This window comes from Bos grunniens, chromosome 23 (genome assembly GCF_055505025.1).
Source record: "Bos grunniens cultivar Pamir isolate PY7600 chromosome 23, Bosgru_T2T1.0, whole genome shotgun sequence".
Taxonomy (NCBI): Eukaryota; Metazoa; Chordata; class Mammalia; order Artiodactyla; family Bovidae; genus Bos; species Bos grunniens.
This window is the reverse complement of record NC_141187.1, coordinates 52,105,861-52,127,571: the sequence shown is the minus strand read 5'-3', so window position 1 is coordinate 52,127,571 and position 21,711 is coordinate 52,105,861. Positions and strand designations below refer to the sequence as shown.

The window sequence follows — 21,711 nt, the reverse complement described above, 5'->3', positions numbered from 1 at the left end:
TCCCCCCTCCCGTCCCCTCCCCTCCCCCCTCCCCCCTCCTCCCCCCTCCCCTCCCCCCTCCCCTCCCCCTCCGTCCCCGCCCCCTCCCCCGCCGGGCCTTGCAGACTGAGCGCCGCTCTGCGTCACGTGACCCTTCCCCGGGAGCCGCACAGTGTGCGGGAGAAGCAGCTTTTGTTCTTCGTCCTCCTTGTCCGCTCCTGGGGGGTCCTCGGCTCCGAGGGCTGCCAGGATTCTCACGAAGCCTGGGGGGCCGCGCCCGGAGCTGGCCGGGCTTCGTCTCCTCCAGCCTCCACCGGCAGCTGTGTCTCCACTTCCTCCCGCATCTCCTCGTGTCAGCCACCCCACGGGCTCCCCAGCGCCTTCAGGGGGCCCCTCTCAACAGCGACACACCCACGACGGCCACATGTCCCCACCCCAAGGGGTCCACCCCATCCGTGAAGTGGGTGTGAGTTTGCTCATCTGAAAAGTGCTGAGTCACAAAACAATCACATTGAGAGCAACCTAACTGAAAGGTTAAAAACTGGGATGGTGGGAAATTCTGAGGTCTGGGATGAGAGAAGAATAGAAGTCCCCCTGGCTTTGGTGACCCGGGCCAAGTCCCTGCCCACCTTCAGGGCTGTGGCAGGTGTCCAGCTGTGGAAGCCGACAGGGATGCAGTGTGGAACAGGCTCCCTGCCCCAGCCTGTGCACTCCCTGCATTCCCGCTCCCTGGCTGGCATTAGCGCCCCCTCCCTGGTGATGGGGGAAGAGGCCCCATTGTGTAGGTAGAGGCCCAGCCCTGCCCGAAGTGACCAAGGGTCTTCGGGGTCCCTTGTCCCTCCTTGTTCATTTCCTTGTTTGAAAACTCGAGTCATAACAGCCAACTCATGGGATCCTTGTGAGGGTCTCCCCCAAGTGGCCGGGCACCTGCCCCCATTGTTAATTATTGGCTGGTCCCTGCCTGAGGTGGAGAAGGCAATGGCATCCCACTCCAGTACTCTTGCCTAGAAAATCCCATGGACAGAGGAGCCTGGTAGGCTGTAGTCCATGGGGGCGCCAAGAGTTGGGCTCGACTGGGGGACTTCACTTTCACTTTTCACTTTCATGCATTGAAGGAAATGGCAACCCACTCCAGTGTTCTTGCCTGGAGAATCCCAGGGACAGGGGAAGCCTGGTGGGAGGCCGTCTGTGGGGTAGCACAGAGTCGGACACGACTGAAGCGACTTAGCAGCAGCAGCAGCGGCCCTGCCTGGGGGGTCAGACGCCATCCTCTAGCCCAGAGCTCAGTGAGTCCTAGAAGCTGCAGGGGTCAGCAGGGTGAGGACACCTGGCCATTGCCCTTGTTGGAACGTCCTTTCCTGCTTTGCTCTCTGAATCCTGGGCTTGTGTCCACCCTGCCCTGGGACTGTGGGAGGGCACCCATGTGGCTGCTCCCCTGGCCAGCCAGACTGGGGGAACCTTTTTATTCATCACTCATGGCTCGTCCCAGACAAGGCAGTGGCACCCCACTCCAGTACTCTTGCCTGGAAAATCCCATGGACGGAGGAGCCTGGTAGGCTACAGTCCACAGGGTCGCAAAGAGTCGAACACGACTGAGCGACTTCACACACACTCACACACACGCATGATAATTCTTGGAGAAGGCAGTGGCACCCCACTCCAGTACTCTTGCCTGGAAAATCCCATGGACGGAGGAGCCTGGTAGGCTGCAGTCCATGGGGTCGTGAAAAGTTGGACACGACTGAGCAACTTCCCTTTCACTTTTCTCTTTCATGCACTGGAGAAGGAAATGGCAACCCACGCCAGTGTTCTTGCCTGGAGAATCCCAGGGACGGGGAGCCTGGTGGGCTGCCATCTATGTCTATGGGGTTGCACAGAGTCAGACATGAATGAAGCGACTTAGCAGCAGCAGCAGCAGCAGCATGGTTCGTCCAGAGCCAGAGGCGAGGCCTGCTCCGTGCACGGGTGGAACTGGGGCTCCTGTTGGGCCCGGGGTGGAGGTGAAGTGAGGGGGACGGCTGGTCCGCAGCAGAGGCTGAGCGGATTAACCTCTGGGTGGGGTGGGGCTGTGTTGAAGTGTAATTGGTAAAGAAACTGAACGAACATTTTAAAAGCAGTTACAGAAAAATCTCACGGTAGATGGTTCTGTCTGTGGTAACAGTGCCGGCTCAGCCTGCTTCTGCCTACCTGAAGGCTGGTCTTCCTCTGGAGCACACCAGCAGGGTCATCTTGTTTTCCTTTCATGCCCGAGCCTGATGACGTCAGAACCTGGGCAGGGCTTTTCTTTTGTGCCAGTGCTAAGAACGCTCTGGGACAGTTGGAGCCAGCAAAAATATTTTGTCTGCATTCGTGGAGAGAGAGTGGGGGAGCTGGCCTGAGGAGGGGAGAGGTGGATGCGCTGGGAACGCTAGCCTTGGGGACTTCAAAGACTGAGGAGGGCTTCCCTGGTAGCTCAGATGGCAAAGAATCTACCTGCAATGCAGGAGACTTGGGTTCAGTCCCTGGGTTGGGAAGATTCCTGGATAAGGAAATAGCAACCCATTCCAGTATTCTTGCCTGGAGAATCCCATGGACAGAGGAGCCTGGAGGGTTACTGTCCATGGGGTTGTTCACAAAGAGTTGGGCACGACTGAGTAACTAACACACAGACACACACACAAGGACTGATGGGAAATTAAAAAAAATAGGACTAGTTTTGATAGCCCCAAGGAAGATGGGCATTTTAGTAGTCTTCCCTGAAAACAGACTCCTCACATTAGGTAATTTTGGTCGGAGAATCGAATCCTCTTATTTTAAAAATGAGGGAAGATGAGAGCTGCTTACAGGACTCACTCTGCTATTCTGAGAATAGGTACCAGCCAGGGGCTGAGATGAGGGTGGAGGCGTGCGGTGGGGGAAGTATTTAGGTTAGTATCTGCGTCCAGATGGAGGTGATGGGCAGAGCCAGCAGGGAGAGGCCTGAATGCCTAAGAATCAGGGGCCACGTTCTGAACTGGGAGACTGGAGGGGCTGGCTTGCTGAGGGACCCCCGGGAAACGAGAGGTTTCTAGGCACATTCGATGGAAATGCTGGGTGGGCAGCGACCTTATAGGGTTGAAGCTCAGGAAGGAGGCTGCCTCCAGGGACACAAATTCGGGGGAGGTCAGTGTGGGCTGTGGGGTGGGGTCACCTGGCAGGGAGAGTGGCTTGGGGAGCGAGTGGGCCCTGGAGCTGGGGAGACTGGGACCACCATGACCCAGAACCTGGGGGGACCCTGAGAAGGGGCGGCAGGGAGGAGACATGCTGGAAGCCGCAGCAGCCGCGGCAGGGGAGAGGCTGTGTCAGGCTACGGCTCTCACAGCCGAGGTCTTTGGTGGCGTCGGTGGGACCCGCTCAGGCACGGGAAGGCAGCTGGATGGAGTGGGTTCAGGAAGGCAAGGGTGAGGAATGGCAGGCGTGTTGTGGGGCCGCTCAGAGTCAGTGGGAAGACAGGGATCTGTTTAAAGATGCATCTGCACACCAACAGGAGTAGTCTAGTAGGGAGGGGAGGGTCAAAGATGCAGGAGAGAGAGATACGACCTGCTGGGTGCTGCCCTGGACGTGAGACGGGGCCCGTGTGTGAGGGAGTGGACTTAATCCCAGGATGGAAGTGAATGTAATGGCTCAGTTGGAGAAGGTTTTTCGGGTTGGGGTGGGGGGTGGGACAGATATGGGGCAGGGTGTGCATTATCGAAAACTCTTCAGTTTAGAAAATGACTCAAATGGTTTAACCATTTGGGCCACGCCTCCTGACCCCGGGCCCTGGAAAATCTGGACTGCGCTGGTTGTGGTCACTCTTAGAAAATCGTGCCGTTCTGCTGCGGTGGCAGAAAAGTGGTGCTCACCCAACACTCCACCTGCCCCCCATCCTGGAACCCCTCCACACCCAGCCACAGGGACTATGTGGGCAAATGGGCTATAAGAGGGTGTGATGCATCACTTCTGGGTCGGAGCACTGAAAGGCTGGACCCAGACTGCAGCTGTGACCCGAGGTGGCACCTGGAGCCCAGTACCCCCACTCCCCCACCTCCTACCCGCCTTGTCCAAGCTAGAAATACATCATGAGCTAAAGACAAGAGTTGGTTCCGTCACAGCACTGCCATTTCAGGGTTAAAACATTACCATCATGTAACCTGGTCTATTCCTAACCTGATACCACCCGACCACCAGGGCATGTAGCAGAGCTTGGGTTTGATGTTGGATTAAAGGCCCAGGGATCCCATGAGAGACTCTGGTGGTGCTGCTGACATCCTGGATGTTCTTGTGACTCACTGACTGTGTGTGAACACGCCACACACATGGCTGGGGGCAGCTGCATCTCCAGGTGGGGCCCATCACGAACCTGAGAGGAAGCTGATAGGTGTCCTCCCCATGGGCGGTTCTCTTATCCATCGTCTAAAAAGCCTGTAGTTCTTGGTTCCCAGTGAAATTCAGACCGAGGCTCACAACCCAAACGGGTGGCAGAGAGAGGAGAGGGATGAGTCAAAACACCGCCCGTCCCCTCTTCAAGCTCACAGCTGGCAGCCGATCTCTCCTGAAGCCTCCTGCTGCTGGCTTTGCATCTGGGGGCCGCAGGCAGCCTGGGAAGCGGGAGCTGCTCTTTCACCTGAGTCTTCTAACATTGCACAGTTTAGAGAAAAGACTGACCCTGAGTGAGGATAGGATCCAGGCCCTCCCTTTGCTCTGCAAAGCCAAGGCGGCTCTGCATGGGCCTGCCTCCTTCCCACCTGCCACCCCGCGGCCCCCTGTGGAATTACAGGCTCCTGCTTGTCCTGGAGTGGAAGGATCCTGTTACCCGTCTGCATGCTTATCTGATCTTCACAGGGTACTAGCCCTGGAAGGCGCCTTGGAGATGACCTAAGCCAGTCTTCTCATTTCCAGCTAAGGTAACAGAGGCCCAGGGCAGGGACACGGCACTAGTGAGAGCTGGGCCAGGCCAGCAGCCTGCAGCCCCGGGAAGTCCGTCTGTTCCTCTGGCTCCCTCACTCCCCCAATCACTCAGTCCACCTTCCCTGTGCCTCTGACATGCAGGGCCCTGCCGGCTACCTCCCCCAAGGTGAGGGGCCCCGGAGCTGCCCCGAGGAGCTTCCTGAGAAAGAAGGTGGGCAGGAAAAAGGCCATTGCGCCAATGATTGCTCTGTGCGAAGTAAAAAGGCAGGCAAGGAGAGGCTCCCCACCGGGCAGAGTCGGGGCGAACCTCCGGACCGGGGGGTTTCTCCTGCAGGGAAGTCAGGGAGGGCAGGGGAGCACAGGGCAGGTGGTGGGGGTGGGGTTGGGCTTCCTTGTAGAGCTCAGTGTCTGCAGAGCATCACTCTGGAATGAAAACGGCCCCCGCAGTTGTTCTGCATTGGGCTGAAATGGCCTGGCCTTTCCGCAGCTGCTTCTGTCAGTCACTGGGTGTGGGCTGCCTGGGGAGGGGGTGCAGACCCTGAAGGAGTCCACAGTGGGAGGCTGTCCATTCTGGGCAGTTCCAGCAGCTTGGACAGCCAGTCCTCTTTTGAAGGGGGTCTGGGCAGCACATCTCAGAGGGCACCACAGTGTTTGCAGAACTGGCATGGTTGATGGGGTGGGTTCCTGAGGACATGCAGGAGGACAGGGTCAGAGCATAGGGGAAGAATCAACCTCGGACGCAGGGAGGGGGCATCTCTGCTTAATGAGGGGGAGAAGGAGGTGAGAATGAGGCCACCTGAAGGTATGGGTTTGAGTGCAGGGACAAGGCCTTGGGAAAATTGAGCCTGACAAACTCGATTTTCTTTCTAAATGCAGAAGCTGGGTCATCTGCTGAACTTGGGCTTGGTGGGGTTAGGGCTTGAGGAGAAGCGTCCTTGAGGCAAATGAGAGGGTGCGATCCTGGGGGCCCGCAGGACAGTGTGTTAAGGGGCAGCTGCTGATGGGGTGGCTAGAGGTTGTAAGCCTGCCTGCTGGGTCATGTGACTTCCCTGGTGGTTATCTGAGCCCAGTGGGAGGAACACAGAGGAGCAGGATCCCACCTGTGCTGGGGCCGGACTGGGGAGGAGGCAAGGAACAGGGGGTTAGCTAGTTGCCTTAGGTTCACAGACAGCTCTTCAGGATTCTTTAGAGAGAGAAACTCTTGATTTGAAAATGGCGTTTGTCTTCTAAGGGGACAAGGCATTAAGAGGGTATTAGGAGTTAACGTGGGGGTGACGTCACCTGCTGTGGCAGTCCAGTTTATTGATTTATTTTTTCACGGATCACACTTTTGGTATTTTGTTGTGAAATCTTGGTCTGATTAAAGGTCACAGACTTTCTCCTATGTCTTCTGCAAGTCTGACAGTTTTTGGGTTTCCCATTTATGTCTCTGAACCATTTTGACTTCACTTTGCTGCTGCTGCTGCTAAGTCGCTTCAGTCGTGTCCGACTCTGTGCGACCCGACAGACAGCAGCCCACCAGGCTCCCCCGTCCCTGGGATTCTCCAGGCAAGAACACTGGAGTGGGTTGCCATTGCCTTCTCCAATGCATGAAAGTGAAAAGTGAAAGTGAAGTCACTCAGTCGTGTCCGACTTCACTTTGTGTATGATGTAAAGTATAAATTGAAGTTCATTAATAATTAAGGAAATGCAAATTAAAATTACATTGAGATACTCCTTAGGATGGCTAAATGAAACAGACTGGGAACGTACGGTGGTACAGTCACTGTCGAAACAGCCTGTCAGGTTCTTGAGAAGTTACACGTGGTGCAACCATTCTGCTCCAGGTCTTTAACTGCGAGAAATGAAAGCGCATGTTCATACAGAGACTGACTTGTTCACATGTGTTTGCAGCAGCTTGACTGCAATATCCCCAAATTGAAAACTGCCCAAGTGGACACCACCACATGAGGGCTATTTACATAGCGATATGCCCAGCCAGCGAACCCTGATCATCAACACAAAGGAAGGAGCAACTGACTCACACAACAACCTGCGTGAATCTCAAAATAACTGTGAGGAGAGAAAAGGCAGACAAAAAATTGTACACACTGTACGTTCCATTTACATAAAACTCTAGAAAATGCAAACTACTCTGTGACTGAGTGCGGCACAGTGTCTCGGGTGGGGGTCAGGAAGGGCTCCCAGGGCTTGGGGAAGCCTCTGGGGGTGATGGGCATGTATCCTCTTGATTGTGGTGATGATTTTATGAGTTACATGTGTTACAGCTTCAGTTTGTATACTTTGATCAGTGCAGTTACTGTAGTTTATTTAATAAAGCTGTTAATCTATTATAATATTGACCTGAAAATTATAAATTGAATCATTAGCGAACAGAGCAAACTTTTTAACAAAACTTACCTTCTTAACTGTCAGTTTAATTTAGACCTATTAGAGATTTAAAAGGCAGAACTGATAGCTCTGTCCTTAAACCCAAGTTAGTTCCAACAGAATCTGACAAGAATGGGCACTGTGTTCTTTTTACTACAAAGACTCTCTCTCAACACACTGCAGGGTCCCTGTGTCAACTCTGAGGGTCCCAGAGTGACTCAAGTCAAGCCCCCCAGCAGGGCTGACTGTGGCCCCCGTCCCCTTCTCTGAGGCAGACGGGGAGACTGAGTCTCGGGCTGAACCGTGAGCCGAGGCCCATGCTTGTACAGGGATCAGCTCTGGGGTCTCGGACTAAAGGCGCGCCAGCCCACGACCCTAACTCAGTCCACGCAGCTCTCCTTCTGAGAGCTCCTCCAACATCGCTGCCATTTTCATGGGCCTCCTGCAGTTACGGGGCTGCTGGCAGAAGGAGGGTTTTAGAAAGTGTAACCCAGCTCGCGGGACACAGGCGGCTGCGCTGAGCGCTCGTGGCACCTACTAAACAGCGGGGGATCACACGTCTACACCCGGAAAGATGCTCCTGCGAGCCTACACTGCGCCCAATTGAGACGCCGGCCCGCCCCGCCCACTCCCGGGCCCGCCCCGCCCACTCCCGGGCCCGCCCCGCCCACTCCCGGGCCCGCCCCGCCCACTCCCGGGCCCGCCCCTCAACTTCCCATCCAGGCCCCGCCTTCCCGGAAGGCCCCGCCCACTCGGCCTTTCGGCGCTTTCCTGCTCGCGTCTGGTGGCGGCGGGAGCACTGGCGCGGCCGGGCTCCGGGCTGATGGAGCGGCCGGCGGCTGCCGGGGGCGGGGACGTGTCCCTGCACAACTTCAGCGCGCGGCTTTGGGAGCAGCTCGTCCACTTCCACGTGATGCGGCTGACGGACTCGCTCTTCCTCTGGGTGGGGGCCACGCCGCACCTGCGCAACCTCGCCGTGGCCATGTGCACGCGCTACGTGAGTGCGGCGGGGGGCGGGGAGGGGGGGGATGGAGGAAGGGGGGGGGCCCGGGGCCCCGGAGGGGTCGGGGCCGGGGTCGGACACGGGCTGCTCAGCCCACCGCGGGGCTCTGTCCCGCCGCACGGCTGGTTCCCGCCCCCCCCCCCACGTCTCTGGGTGGAGTGTCGGGGTCCCCGTGGGACCTCTACTGTCCGCTCTCACCCTCCCTGGGCCGGGGGTGGCGTGTCCCCCTGGTTTTCTGCCGGCTCCTCGCTGACCGCGTTTGCTTAGTCTCCCGCACGGATCTCTCTCCCGCCCTTTCCCTCCGCTGTCCCATCGAGGTGTAACTGGTGTCCCACTGGGTGCTCCAGACCCCAGGCCGCTCCTCCAGGGCCGTCCCTGGAGACGCAGGGACGCAGAATCCAGCCACTTCTCACCTCCTTCACCTGTCACCTGGGCCCCGCGCCGTCGCTGCCCTCCGAGGTCCCCTTTGCCTTCTGAGGTCCCGTTTGCCATCGTGTGTCAGAGCTGCTGTAACCCAAGGCCGCAGACCTGGGGGCTGAGAACAGCAGAGAGGGCGGAATCGAGGTGTCAGCGGGCTGCTTCCTCCGGTCTCTGGGCTTGCGATGCTGCTCACACCTTGGGGCCCCTAGTCTGGCAGCCTCGTCACCCCAGTCCTGCTCCAGTGTCCCAGGCCGCCTCTGTGCATCTTAGTCTCTCCCTTTCTTCCGAAGACACCAGTCCTGTTAGAGGAAGAGTCCGCCTCCCCTTGCTTCCATCTTAACTACATCTGCAGAGACCCTGTTTACAAATAAAGTCACCTTCACAGGTGCTGGGGTCAGAACGCTAGCACCTGGACATTGCTCTTGCAGCACGTGGCTTAGTCTGGCACTGACAGCTTCAGCGTTGTCATCCCTCCGCTCAGACCCCCAAGAGTTCAGAGTCTGTATGGACCCCAGGCCCCATCACGGCTGCGGTGTCCCCAGCCCTCTGACTTTGCACCCACTTGCCCCTCTGGGCTGCTCCAGCCCTTCACCGTCAGGCCTGTCTGCTGCTGGGAGAGGCTGCAGAACTGGGGCGACACAGGCCCACCGCAGGGGGAGGCTGGCCTGCGGCAGGAAGGGGGGCCCAGGTGATCCAGGAGGGCTGGACCTCGCAGAGGAACCAGTACCGCTCTCTCTTTTCCTTGCAGGACTCCATCCCCCTGTCCACCGCCCTCCTCGGGGACACGTCTGACACCATGTCCACCGGTCTCGCCCAGCGCTTAGGTAGGTTCCGCAGCTCAGCTGCCGGAGCGCTCAGGTGGGGACCTCGCTGTTCAGTGGAGCGGGGAGGTGAGTCAGCGTAGGAGGAAGTGTCTCCGTCTGGGAGGTGAACCCCCTGGTTGCTGCAGGAAGCCCAGGCCTTGCGCATGGGTCTCAGGAGGTGATACCAGCACCTCCAGGGGCCTGCTCCCCACCGGCTCTGATGCCCTTGGTTGCCTCCAAGCTGATGAGTGACAGGTGATTTTGCTCTTCGTCCTCTTGGGAGGCGAGGGTGAGTGACGCCTACGGTGCCCAGTGGCAGCAGCTCCAGGTAGCGTCCATGGCCTGCCCTTCATTGCACGTGATGCTGCTCAGAGCTCGAGGGGAGAGGGCCTGGTGAGGTTGGGGGCTCCAGCCTCCACTGCACCCTGAGCACACTTCCGCAGATAACCTCGCTGGTCCAGGTGAGGATGCCCGTGCCCAGTGGTCCCCGGTGCCTGGGGACCTCGATGGGCAGAGCAGCCTCGCCCCCATCTGCCTGAGTGTCCCGGCCACGTGCGGAGCCTGGTGTCCTGGCCGGGGTGCGGCGATGGGGCCCCTGCCATGGTTTTGAGGCACTGTGGTTGTGTTCACAGATCTGTCAGTCTGGTCCCTGGGGAGTGGGCATGTCTGGTGGTCACTCTGGGACACCCCATAGTCACACGGAGCTCGGGCATGGCCGGCTTTCTAGGGGCGGGGTTGTCACGGCGCCCACAGGCCACACCAGGCGGGGTGGAGACCACAGGGCCAGCGGCCGCGTCTCAGGAGCATCCACCACACTTGTGCTTTAGTCTGAAGGTATAGGAACCTGAGTAGTAAGTTATCTTGGTGACCTCTTAACAGGAAGCAGTTTTGAGTCTACAGAAAACCAACAGGAGAAATAGGAAGGCTTCCTGTTTAGCCTTCATCTGGGTTCCCAGGTGCTGCCGTTCCTTCTCTGCCTTTGCCAGTTGCTAGTTTTTAGTGAAAATAGGTTGGAAGCCTGACGCCCTTTTGCTTCACTGTGTGTTTGCCTGCGTTTCCGGGTAACACCACCCGCCTCAGCAGGCAGACCCCCGTGTGCCAGGCCTGGGGGAGGAGGGCGGGAGCCTGCTGGTGTGTGGAGCTGGGACTGGGGGGTCCCCGAGTGTGGACAGAGTCCGGGAGAGGAGGCGGCGGGAGCGCGTTTGAGGAGACACGAATGAGCTGGCTCTTCAGTGAAGCGAGGCTGGCTTGCAGTGTCCTCAGGGTGAGGCCTGGAAGCAGTCTGTGAGCAAAACCTGGGGCTCTTTTAATTTTTTTTTTGCATTTTGTGCAAATGTTGGGGCTTTTTTAAATTAGCATTTTTCTTTCACGTGGTTTACATCAGTTTACAAACAGCGTAATCTGAAACTGAATACAGACATTCCCTGTAACTTAAGTCAGATGTGATGGGGGCTCCTACCTACTGATATCCACAAGCCTGGCAGCCATTGGCCAGTGCCCAGCAGGGACAGGCATGCGTGGTGAGATGCCAGCCCACCGCCCAGCAGGGTCGGGCGCTCGTGGTGAGATGCCAGCGCCCCCCCGGGGCGGGTGACGTGCCTGCTGAGGTCACGGCCGGCCGGCCTGTGACGCCCTGCTCTGTCGTCCTCTGGAGCTGGGGTCAGGACCCCGCAGCGGAAGGTGTTATAAACTGTTGTTGGCCATCTGGACAGTGCTGAAGAGACCGGTGTCCCGAGACTGTCTCATGTGGGAGAGATGAGTGACCTGGGGGCCCTGGGGGCTTCCCGTGGATGGGGACCCCTTGCTCCATGCAGCCCTGGAGGGCAGAGGGGCTGCTGGGCGGACGATGCAGGTGGGCTTGGGTCTTGGCTCGTGAAGGGATGGGAGTCAGCGGCCCCTGGGGACAGAAACTTTCTGCCACTGAACGTGGAGCCGCTGTGATGTGAAGGGCCCAGCTTCCCCCTCCGCCCACTGTTTGTCTCTGACGGTGGGACTCACCTGTCTCTGTGGCCTGCAGGGAGGAGCCCTTTGCCCCTGCCCCCTTGGGGTGCGACCGGGTGAGAAGGCTGGTACCGCCTGCTTAGTCCTCAGGACCTGGGGGTACAGCTGAGCTTGGTTTTCACGGTTGGAGCCGCTCCCACCTGCCCTGGGTGGTTCTGTAGAAAGGGGCTCAGACGTGTATTCAGCGTCCAGTTGAAAACCACACCCGTGTGTGTGCGCCTGCACATATGTTCATGTAGGAGTGTCATCTCCTCTGGGAGGAGGGTGGTGGGGTTGGGGAGAGGGTGGTACTGGAGGACCTTAATATTTTAAATCTGTGGACATCATCTGTGGTTGAAGAAGCAGAGCAACCAGCCAGCCCTATGTGTAGCGCAGGGGGTCGCAGACAGCGGGGTCTGTGAACAGACTCGGGGGTTCTGGGGGTGCACCTCACCGGGTCCTGGTGCCGTGGCTCAGAACTGCTCTTCCGGGTGAGGGGCGGCTCTGGCAACTGGTCTGTTTTGCAGCAGTTGCCTGTGATGTCGTCAGAATCAGAGCTTTCTTTGTTCTCGAAAAGCCTGCCTTTCCCAGGCCTTTCTCCACTGTGGGCAGGCGTGGGGTCACACGTGTCCCTGTGGTCTCTCTCTTCCAGCCAGGAAGACCAGCAAGCAGGTCTTCGTCAGCTATAACCTTCCAAACACCAGCAGCAGCTTCGAGTTGCTGGTAGAAAGCCGGATCAAGGAGGAAATGCAGGCCTTTCCGGAGAAGTTCTAGCTGGAGACTCGGGCACGGGACGCTTGAATAAACGGCCAGATCCGCTGCTGCAGCAGGTCCACGTGTCCTGTCTGTCTGTAAAGGGCCGGTCTCCTCCCTCCTGTCGCCAGGGTGGAGTCCCAGGGCTGCACCTGAGGGTCCCGGGAGGAGGGCTCCCGCAGGACGTGTGAGGATGGGGGGCCGCCGGGTCCCAGAGAGGGCGCGGGCCACGACTGTCAGGCCGTCCTGCCGGCTGCATCCCCAGGGTCTCGCTCCGCTGGGCCCTGTCCCCTCACCTGGTAGGTGGGAACCTTCTCACTGGGCTGGGTTATCACCAGAAATGCTCTGCAAACCCTGGGTGCCAGGGTCCCTAGGACCTGGGTCCCGGTTTACCTGCTTTGCTGAACAGATCCCAGCATCAGTCCCTCCCCGTGCTTCCGCCAGCCCGTCTTTCCTCCTGTCTGCTCTCTCCTCCACGGCCTGGGCCCCTCCTGCCCACGTCCCTTCCGGCCTGCGTCTTAATCCTCGGGTTCTCCTGCCGCTCGCGGTGGCATCTGTCTCTCTGGGACATGTGCTGCTCTCCGGAAGCCAGTGTTCCTGGGTTGGTGGTTCCTCACTTGGCTTCCAGTCACGTCCCTGGGGAGTTTTTACAGCTTCCTCCCCAGAGTCGGGAGGCCCCCGCTTTGTGGGGCTGGAGAGCGCCCCATGTGCTTCTCAGCACAGCCAAGGCCGGCACAAGACTCTCTGACGCTTGGGGTCCACGTGGGCCCCTTTTGTCCCGGGAGGCGGTGGTTCGGGACCCGGAGCACGTTTCACGTGGTGGCAGGTGTCGTGTCGGGCCGTTGCCTGCAGCGGAGCTGGGACAGCCGGGATGAAAGGCCCTTCCAGGGACTGGGTCCTGGGCTAAGCCACTAACCTGCGAGCCCCGGCTGGTCACGGCTTGGAGGTACTGTGGGCACCTCTCTGGGCGGAGAAGGTAACAAAATCAGGGCTATGGAGAGGAGAGTTTGGTATAAATACTTTATTAAAGAAATATTGCTTTCTTGTTAAAAAAAAAAAAACACTACATTAAAGAGAGCTCTGGGTGCTCAGTCTTCCCTGACAGTCACAGTGTGAGAATTGTTCCCTCTTTGGGAGGCTCCAGGCCCCGGGTGAGGTCAGCAGGACGTCCACACGAGAGGGGCGAGCTCGGAAACCTGCCGCCCCCTCCTCGGGGGTTTGAGGGTGGCACTCAGCATGCGGTGGGCGGTCACCCCGCCCCGCCTCCGCCCGCCCAGAGGACGAGGACCTGCCGGCCAGGAGCCCCCGTCCTGGGGCAGGGCGGGGGCTGGGGTCACACGGGCGCTGAGGCAGGGACTCAGGGAGACCTGAACCAACAGAGTTTATTCCTTGTAGCCGGTGGTCGTGAAACGCCCTGCCGGGGATCCCATCTGATGAGGTAGGGAAGACATTCCAGAGGAGGTTTGTTAATGGGGCAACGTCTTTATTTCTGTACATTTACACACATGTCCCCCGGGGTACAACAGCCGTGACGGCATGCAGGCAGCATGGAAGGCTGGGTCAGGGCTGGCGCAGCTCTGTGCTGCCAGCAGGCACTCCAGGGGTCCCGTCCACTCACGGGCCGCATGGGTCCCGCCCAGGAGCCTCTGGGTCGGGGCTGCAGGGCAGGGAGGGCCCCCCAGCAAGGCCGGTGTGCTGCGTCCCCCCGGCCTGGGGCTGCGTCTTGGCCAGGGTCCCCACGGTCTTGTGGCCCCTCGGCCCCCTTGTTTGGCTCTAGGAAGTGGTACCTGGGGCAGTACTTCTGCTGCAAGGCCTCATTCTTGCTGTTCGGTGGTCAAACCAGCTCACCAGCCCCTTCCCCCTAGTCGCAAGCTATTACACTCTTAGAAAATGAGACATTTAAACCCTTTTACTCTTTGTTTTGGGTGCTAAAATGCGGGATATTGGGTGAGTTGTTACTGGTTTCTGGAAAAGAACAGAAAGCAGAAGGGTCGCTTGTATGCCTGACTTGTTGGAAGTGGGTCCTGGCTTCCTGGGGTCGGGATGGGGGTGTGCAGGGTGGCGCTGGAGGCGGCGCTGGTCTCCTGAGCAGTGGGCATTCAGGTGCCTGAGCAGCATCTCCCTACTGAGTGTGGAGGACATGGGCCGGGGGTCCACGCGTGACCAGGGCCTGGCCAAGCAGGTAGGGCCCTGCTGCCTTGCCCACGCGGGCGGGGTCTCGGGGGCTCAGCCCGCGGGAGGCTTTTCTGCTTTGGCCCTGCTTCTCAGTTGTCGCTCATGGAGCCCGAGCCTGCGCTGCCACAGGCCTCTGCTGGGTGGTGCCACCCTCGTGCCCGCAGAAGCCCAGCCTCAGCCAGCTGCTTCTCCAGTCCAGGAGCCAGGCCTGACCGTGACGGGACAGTGCTGACCCCATAGGACCAGCGTCTACTGCGGTCACCTAAGACAGTCTAGGAGTGGTGTTCGGGGACACCCTGTGGCTTCACGCATTCCCTAGAGCTCTACACTGCCAGCGGGAGGCCACGCAGGGCTTGGGGCCTGGGGTCACAGGTGCTGGGACACTTGGCGGGTGGGGTCCGGGGACCCTGCTTGCTGTCCCGACCCCCGCACTGCAGGCCTGTCCTGGACTGGGGGGCCCTGCGCCCAGCACGTGAGAAGGGCTGAGGCACCTCCCAGTTTGGCACTCGAGCTGCGCAGTAGACAGGCCTGGAGGTGAAGGTGAGTGTGACCCGCCCGTGGAAACAGAGAACAGAAGTGACGAGAGACAGGAGGGGCTGGAACGCAGGCCTGCGAGTTTGCTCGCTTCCCCACAAAGTTCTCCCGAGCGCTTGGCCCCTGCCAGGGTCGGCCAGCCTGTAGGGGCGCAGTGGGGGGCAGGGGGAAGACACAGGCTGGAGGATCAGGCGAGGAGCGTGAGGCTTGTGCCCACCTCTCCCCTGGCTGTGGGGGCTGCGCCACGGGGGGCTGAAAGTTGACTTGCTGCTTCACGCAGACCCAGGACTGAAGAACAGCCCACCGCAAAGATGTGCCCCAGAGCTGGGGGCTCGGCCTTCCAGAGGAGCCTAGGCTTCCCCCAGATGGATGCCAGCGGGGCGGCAAGACAGTGCCCGCCTGGCCTGCGAGGGTAGCTGCTTGGCCTCCCCTGCGCCGCTTCTGAAACAGCCGCAGACGGGAGCTGAGGGCCTAATCTGGACGGGCAGGAGGCCGAGGCGAGGAACGCGACGCGCCCTAGCACAGCGGGATGGGGCCAGGGCGAGCTCCGGTGGGTTACTGCTTCTCTCGGTCGGCCTCGATGCCCTCCGAGGCTGCGGTCAGGCCCCGCCCGGGGCCGCTCCTGGCCGGGGGGAGCAGAGGGCACAGCCGGTCCCCCGCAGGCTCCCCGGGGCCTCCAGGCTGGTGATTTTCGTGCGGTGTTAGTTCAGGAAGGAGCGGGTATTCAAGTCGTGTTGCAGAAACGCTGACTTCGAGGCGAGGCGAGGTGGGGCTGGGCGGGGCGGGGGTGCCTTTCCTGCTGGAGCTGCACCGGGAGGAGGGCGACAGCAGTGACTCGTGGAGGTGAGGCGCTGGCTGCTGGGGAGCGGAGCGGGCAGACCTGCGCTGGAAGACCTTGGCGACGCCACCACTCATCACGTACGACTTCCGGTGAGATGGTGATGCTTTTCCCCCCGAAAGAGCTTCCGGATCAAGTATAAAAGGATGATCTCCAAGTAGAGACGAAGCTGGTTTTAATGATATTGTGAGCTGCTTTTCCTTAACACAGAGCAGAAGCTCTTCCCTTACAGAAAAGACCTTTACAAACCATCACAGAGACTTTAGCAAAACCCTAACCATTCACATCTCAGTCTGAGCAAAGTGCAGCCGTGGGAATGCGCGGGGGCGGGGGGGACCCCCGGGGAGCCGGGCTGCGCGGTCCCGGCGCGCGCGTGTCCTTCCCGAGGAGGGGGCTCCGTTTTGAGATCAGTGAAGGGAAGGGAATAAAGTGCTTCTTGTAAAAATGACCAAAATAAATACAAACATTTCATGGCAGAAAAGAAAGTCTCCGAAGGGTCGTCTGCTAGGTCCGCTCCCTCAGACGCGCACGCTCCTCCAGAGTTTCGCAGGGTTCCCCCCCACCCTAGGGTCCCCAGCCTCGGCGGAGCGCGTCTCCCATGGCCGTGCCCGGCTACATGGGCCGCCCGCCGTTGGCTGTGGCACCGTCGGGCAGCCCGTCGCCCGCGGCAGCTGCGTCGTGCAGCCCCGAGTAGTCCTTGAGCTCGGCGTGGGTGGGCAGCAGCGGCTGTTCCCCGCGCCGGGGCGGCAGGAGGGGCTGGCGCGTGTAGTGCTCGCCGTCCGGGATGCTTTCGGGCAGACTCTGGCCCCGGCTCTCGGGCAGCAGCAGGAGGCAGATGATGCAGATGAGCGTGCAGCAGGCGAAGATGACGTGGTGCAGGAAGTAGCCCTTCTGGTTGTGCAGCTCGATGATGGGTGCCGTCAGCATGCCAAAGCCCGCGCTGGCCAGCACCAGCCCCAGCCCGCCGCACCTGCAGGGCGCACGGGTCAGCGGGGCAGGCCGGGCTCCATCCCTGCCCTGTCCCGTCCCGCGTCCACCCCCCGCCCCCCTCCCGCCCCCGTCAGCCCAGGCGGCTTCTCCGTTCACTTTCAAAGGTGACTCTATAATAAACACCAGCATAAGGGGGAAAACCAGCCTCACTTGCCGTACTTGGTATAGGGTGTCAGGAAGCCAAGTGTTACTATCTTATGATGTTGTCCCGAGGCTTGCTCTTCGCTTAGAAGAGAGGAGGGTGGCCACGGATTAATGAAGGCATTAAAAACACATCAAGAGGAAAGCTGCCAAGACAGTGGAGCATAAAGACCCCACGCTCACCTCCTCTCACAGGCCCCCCAGAATCACAGCTGTCTGCGGAACCACCACTGATGAAAAGGGCCAGAAACTGCCAAACAGACCCACAGCTAAAGACGTAGAGCAGGAGCCACGACAAGGCGGGTGGGAGGACTGGATGCACAGTATAGTCTCACAACCCCCACCGGACCGCTGACCCACATGCTGGGAATATGTTCCAGAGGGTCTCCCGCAGAAGCGAGTTCTGAGCCCCAAGTCGGGCTCCCCAGCCTGGGGGTCCTGCACCAAGAAGAAACACACCTCAACACAATAAAGGCTGCATATGACAAACCCAGGCTGCCGGGCGGTGCAGTGGGGAAGAACCTGCCTGCTACTGCGGGAGACGCAGGTTTGATCCCCTCCAGGGAAGATCCCCTGGAGGAGCAGATGGCAACCCACTCCAGTATTCTTGCCTGGGAAATCCCATGGACAGAGGAGCCTTGGGGACTACAGTTCATGGGGTCACAAAGAGTTGGACACGGCTTAGTGACTGAGCAGGAGCATGATCACAGACCACAGCTAACATACTCGATGGGGAAAAGCTAAAAGCGTTTCCTCTGCGGTCAGGAACGAGAACAAGCTGCGCACTCTCGCCATTTTTATTCAGTGTAGTTTTGAATAAAAGTCCTAGCCACAGCAGTCAGAGAAGAATCCAAACTGGAAAGAAGTAAAACTGTCACTTTGCAGATGACCTGATACTATATATAGAAAATCCCAGAGATGCCACCAGAAGACGAGCTCATCAGTGAATTCGGTAAAACTGCAAGATAAAAAATTAATAAACAAGTCTGTTGCATTTCTGTATGCTAACAAGAGACTCTCAGTGAAAGAAATTAAGAAAACAATCTCATTTGCCGTCACATCAAAGAGAGTAAAATACTTAGGAATCAACCTACCTAAGGAGGTAAAAGACTCGTACTCTGAAAGCTATGATGCTGATGAAAGAAACAGAAGATGACAAAAACAAATGGAAATATACACTGTTTTTGGATTGGGAGAATTAATGTTCTTAAAATCACCACCACACAAGGCAATCTACAGATTCAGTGCAGTCCTTATCAGAATACCCATGACATTTTCCACAGAACTACAACAAATATTTTAGAAACTTACAGAAACACAGAAGACCTCTAATAGCCAAAACAACCCTGAGAAAGAACAGAGCTGGAGGAAGCAAGCTCCCTGACTCCAGACTACACTACAAAGCTACAGTAATCAGAGCAGCATGGTGCTGGCACAGAAACTGACCCATAGACCAACCGAGAACAGAAAGCCCAGAAATAAACCCACACCCTCATGGTCAGTCAGCCTGTGACAGAGGAGGCAAGAACGTGCAGTGGGGAAGAGACAGTCAAGGACCCTCTTCCGGAAGGTCCGCAGCAGACACTGCTTTGTGAGCACTGGGGCTGCAGGTCAGATCACGCTGGTCCTCAGCAGGAGGGCCACTGGCCGAGTGAACGCAGCAGAGCGAACATGACGACCCTGCGAAGAGTGGTGTGACTGAGCCACCCGAAGATGGATAGACGAGAACCGGAAATAACTGGTCCTCACGAGTCTGGTTGCTCCCGGAAGCCGCAGGGCGCGGCAGGGGCCGTGTGCGGCGCTGGGGATACGGTGCACGTTTCTCAGGCTCTTGACACCAGTGAGCCGTCATTTTCTCCAAAACCACCTGGGTGACCTTCCCATGTCTGAGTGGGTGGTGCTGAGGGAGGTGGGCACACAGCCCCCAAGGGAGTCCTGTCCTGGTCAAGGAGCTGGGCTCCCATCAGAGTCCAGGTGAACTTGTCATGGGAAGGTATTAGGTTAGCGTGCATGCGTGCTAAGTCGCTTCAGTCGACTCTTTGTGACCCCATGGATGTAGCCCACCAGGCTCCTCTCTCCATGGGATTCTCCAGGCCAGAATACTGGAGTGGGTAGACTTTCCCTTCTCCATGGGATCTTCCCAAACCAGGGACTGAACCCAGGTCTCCCACATTGCAGGTGGATTCTCTATCACTTGAGCTACCACTGGCAGGCGGGCTCTTTACGGCTAGCGCCACCTGGGAGGTCTAGCAGATGGCACGTATTTGATTTACGTGGGACTGTGGACTCGTTCTTTAAAAGTGCCTCTGTGTCTACAAATGCATACGTTTAAATGCAACGCACATACGCGTGCATCTGTACTATGCAGTATGTCTTTACATATTTTTCCCCACAAAAGCCATTTTCTGTTGATTTCCTATCAAGGATCCCTTGAAATTAGTAAGACTGGGAACAGCTGTGTCAGGATCTGGTATTCCATTTTTGGCTCTTGTGTTTCAGAAATCTCAGTTCAGAGAATGGGATGATTACCGTGGTCGGTTCTGAGGCTCTACCCCGCCCGGCGAATGTTTCTGCTTTTCTCCAGCTTGTCACGAGAGGGCAGCACCTGCCCATGTTTAAGCAGTAGATTTACAGGGACAGGAGGACCCAGGTTCATTATGCACTGGACATCTGTCTTACTAGTGATGATGTGATGGTGATGCGTTAGTCGCTCAGTCGTGTCTGACTCTGCGACCCCAAGGACTGTAGCCCACCAGGCTCCTCTGTCCATGGACGTCTCCAGGCAAGAATACTGGAGTGGGTAGCCTTTCCCTTCTCCAGGGGAATCTTCCCCACCCAGGGATCAAACCCAGGTCTCCTGCGTTGCAGGCAGATTCTTTTTTTTTTTTAATTGTAATGCTTTATTACTGACGGTTATTTACATAGTGTTTAAGGCACAACAAAAAATAAATTACAATACAAAAGTTCTCTGTAAGTAGAAAACACTGAACAATGGGGCTGTATTAACCCTTGAGCATTTAATCAAGACAAAGAAACTACAAGTTTTGCTGGAAACAGCTTCCATGAGTTTTTAACTACCTCTTTACTCTTTATCGGAGAAGGCGATGGCACCCCACTCTGGTACTCTTGTGCAGGCAGATTCTTTAGCATCTGAGCCAAAGGGCCCTTATTTTTTTGCTAGTAATAACACCAGATGTTCAAGCTGGTTTTCAAAAAGGCAGAGGAACCAGAGATCAAATTGCCAACATCCGCTGGATCATCGAAAAAGTAAGAGAGTTCCAGAAAAACATCTATTTCTGCTTTCTTGACTACGCCAAAGCCTTTGACTGTGTGGATCACAATAAACTGTGGACAATTCTGAAAGTGATGGGAATACCAGATCACCTGACCTGCCTCTTGAGAAATCTGTATGCAGGTCAGGAAGCAACAGTTAGAACTGGACATGGAACAACAGACTGATTCCAGATAGGAAAAGGAGTACGTCAAGGCTGTATATTGTCACCCTGCTTATTTAACTTCTATGTAGAGTGCATCATGAGAAACGCTGGGCTGGAGGAAGCACAATCTGGAATCAAGATTGCCGGGAGAAATATCAATAACCTCAGATATGCAGATGACACCACCCTTATAGCACTGGATATAAGGAACTAAAAAGCCTCTTGGTGAAGGTGAAAGTGGAGAGTGAAAAAGTTGGCTTAAAGCTCAACATTCAGAAAACGAAGGTCATGGCATCTGGTCCCATCACTTCATGGGAAATAGATGGGAAAACAGTGGAAACAGTGTCAGAATTTATTTTCTGGGCTCCGAAATCACTGCAGATGGTGACTATAGCCATGAAATTAAAAGATGCTTACTCCTTGGAAGAAAATTTATGACCAACCTAGACAGCATATTGAAAAGCAGAGACATTACTTTGCCAACAAAGGTCCATCTAGTCAAGGCTATGGTTTTTCCAGTGGTCATGTATGGATGTGAGAGTTGGACTGTGAAGAAAGCTGAGCACCGAAGAATTGATGCTTTTGAACTGTGGTGTTGGAGAAGACTCTGGAGAGTCCCTTGGACTGCAAGGAGATCCAACCAGTCCATTCTGAAGGAGATCAGCCCTGGGATTTCTTTGGAAGGAATGATGCTAAAGCTGAAACTCCAGTACTTTGTCCACCTCATGCGAAGAGTTGACTCATTGGAAAAGACTCTGATGCTGGGAGGGATTGGGGGCAGGAGGAGAAGGGGACGACAGAGGATGAGATGGCTGGATGGCATCACTGACTCGATGGACGTGAGTCTGAGCGAACTCCGGGAGTTGGTGATGGACAGGGAGGCCTGGCGTGCTGTGATTCATGGGGTCGCAAAGAGTCGGACACGACTGAGCGACTGAACTGAACTGAACTGAATAACCCCTACGTTACTCTAACGATAGAAAGGTAGGTGTACAGGCAGATTTCTTAGAAGTAGCAAGCTTGAACTAAGTATCCTGGGATCTTTGGGTGGAGGGGAGAGAATAAAGAAAAAGAAAAAACAAAGAATCTTCAGATTATCCTTTTAAAGCCATGAACCTGGCGTCTTGAACACAGAAAACAAAGCTCCTGTTTTTCCCTTCCTCCATTGTGTTACTTTTCACTGCCTTTCTGTGAAGTCAGAGATGAACAAGTATTTCTTCCAATCTCTGCATAAGTTTCACTGCCAGAAACACTCAGGCAGGAATCACTGATAACACCACGTCCCTGGCACGAGACCCTCCGAGTGCACTCTGTCCCCACCCGTCCCTGCAGATGGGGCCATCAGGAAGAGTCTCCGGGCAGAGGGCAGAGGTGAGCTCC

General features: G+C 57.1%; 2 protein-coding genes across 9 annotated transcripts in view; one reads left to right on the top strand and one right to left on the bottom strand.

Moving 5' to 3' along the window:
- The first annotated feature begins 8,011 nt into the window (after positions 1–8,011).
- PSMG4 (proteasome assembly chaperone 4) lies at positions 8,012–12,294 on the top strand. The gene is made up of 3 exons (XM_086370438.1): positions 8,012–8,254; positions 9,429–9,504; positions 12,116–12,294. Exons 1-3 carry the CDS (start codon positions 8,081–8,083, stop codon positions 12,235–12,237), a joined length of 372 nt encoding a protein of 123 aa, XP_086226564.1. The 5' UTR covers positions 8,012–8,080; the 3' UTR covers positions 12,238–12,294.
- A 3,627-nt stretch (positions 12,295–15,921) lies between these two features.
- The window catches only part of SLC22A23 (solute carrier family 22 member 23), a 129,418-nt gene continuing 123,628 nt past the window's right edge, over positions 15,922–21,711 (bottom strand). For 7 of the 8 annotated variants that reach the window (XM_086370429.1, XM_086370430.1, XM_086370433.1 and 4 more), the window contains one exon: positions 15,922–16,733. In XM_086370429.1, the coding sequence (XP_086226555.1) occupies positions 16,376–16,733 (358 nt within the window). In that variant the 3' untranslated portion in view covers positions 15,922–16,375. Of the gene's footprint in view, positions 16,734–16,815; positions 17,333–21,711 lie in introns of those variants that run through there. The other variant, XM_086370432.1, reaches the window with a different exon arrangement.

Excerpts from the sequence above, each read along its gene's own strand:
- PSMG4 (XM_086370438.1), top strand. The coding sequence starts at position 8,081 with ATGGAGCGGCCGGCGGCTGCCGGGGGCGGGGACGTGTCCCTGCACAAC. Across the intron at positions 8,255-9,428 it reads TGGCCATGTGCACGCGCTAC|GACTCCATCCCCCTGTCCAC; the intron begins GTGAGTGCGGCG and ends TTTTCCTTGCAG. Across the intron at positions 9,505-12,115 it reads CGGTCTCGCCCAGCGCTTAG|CCAGGAAGACCAGCAAGCAG; the intron begins GTAGGTTCCGCA and ends TCTCTCTTCCAG.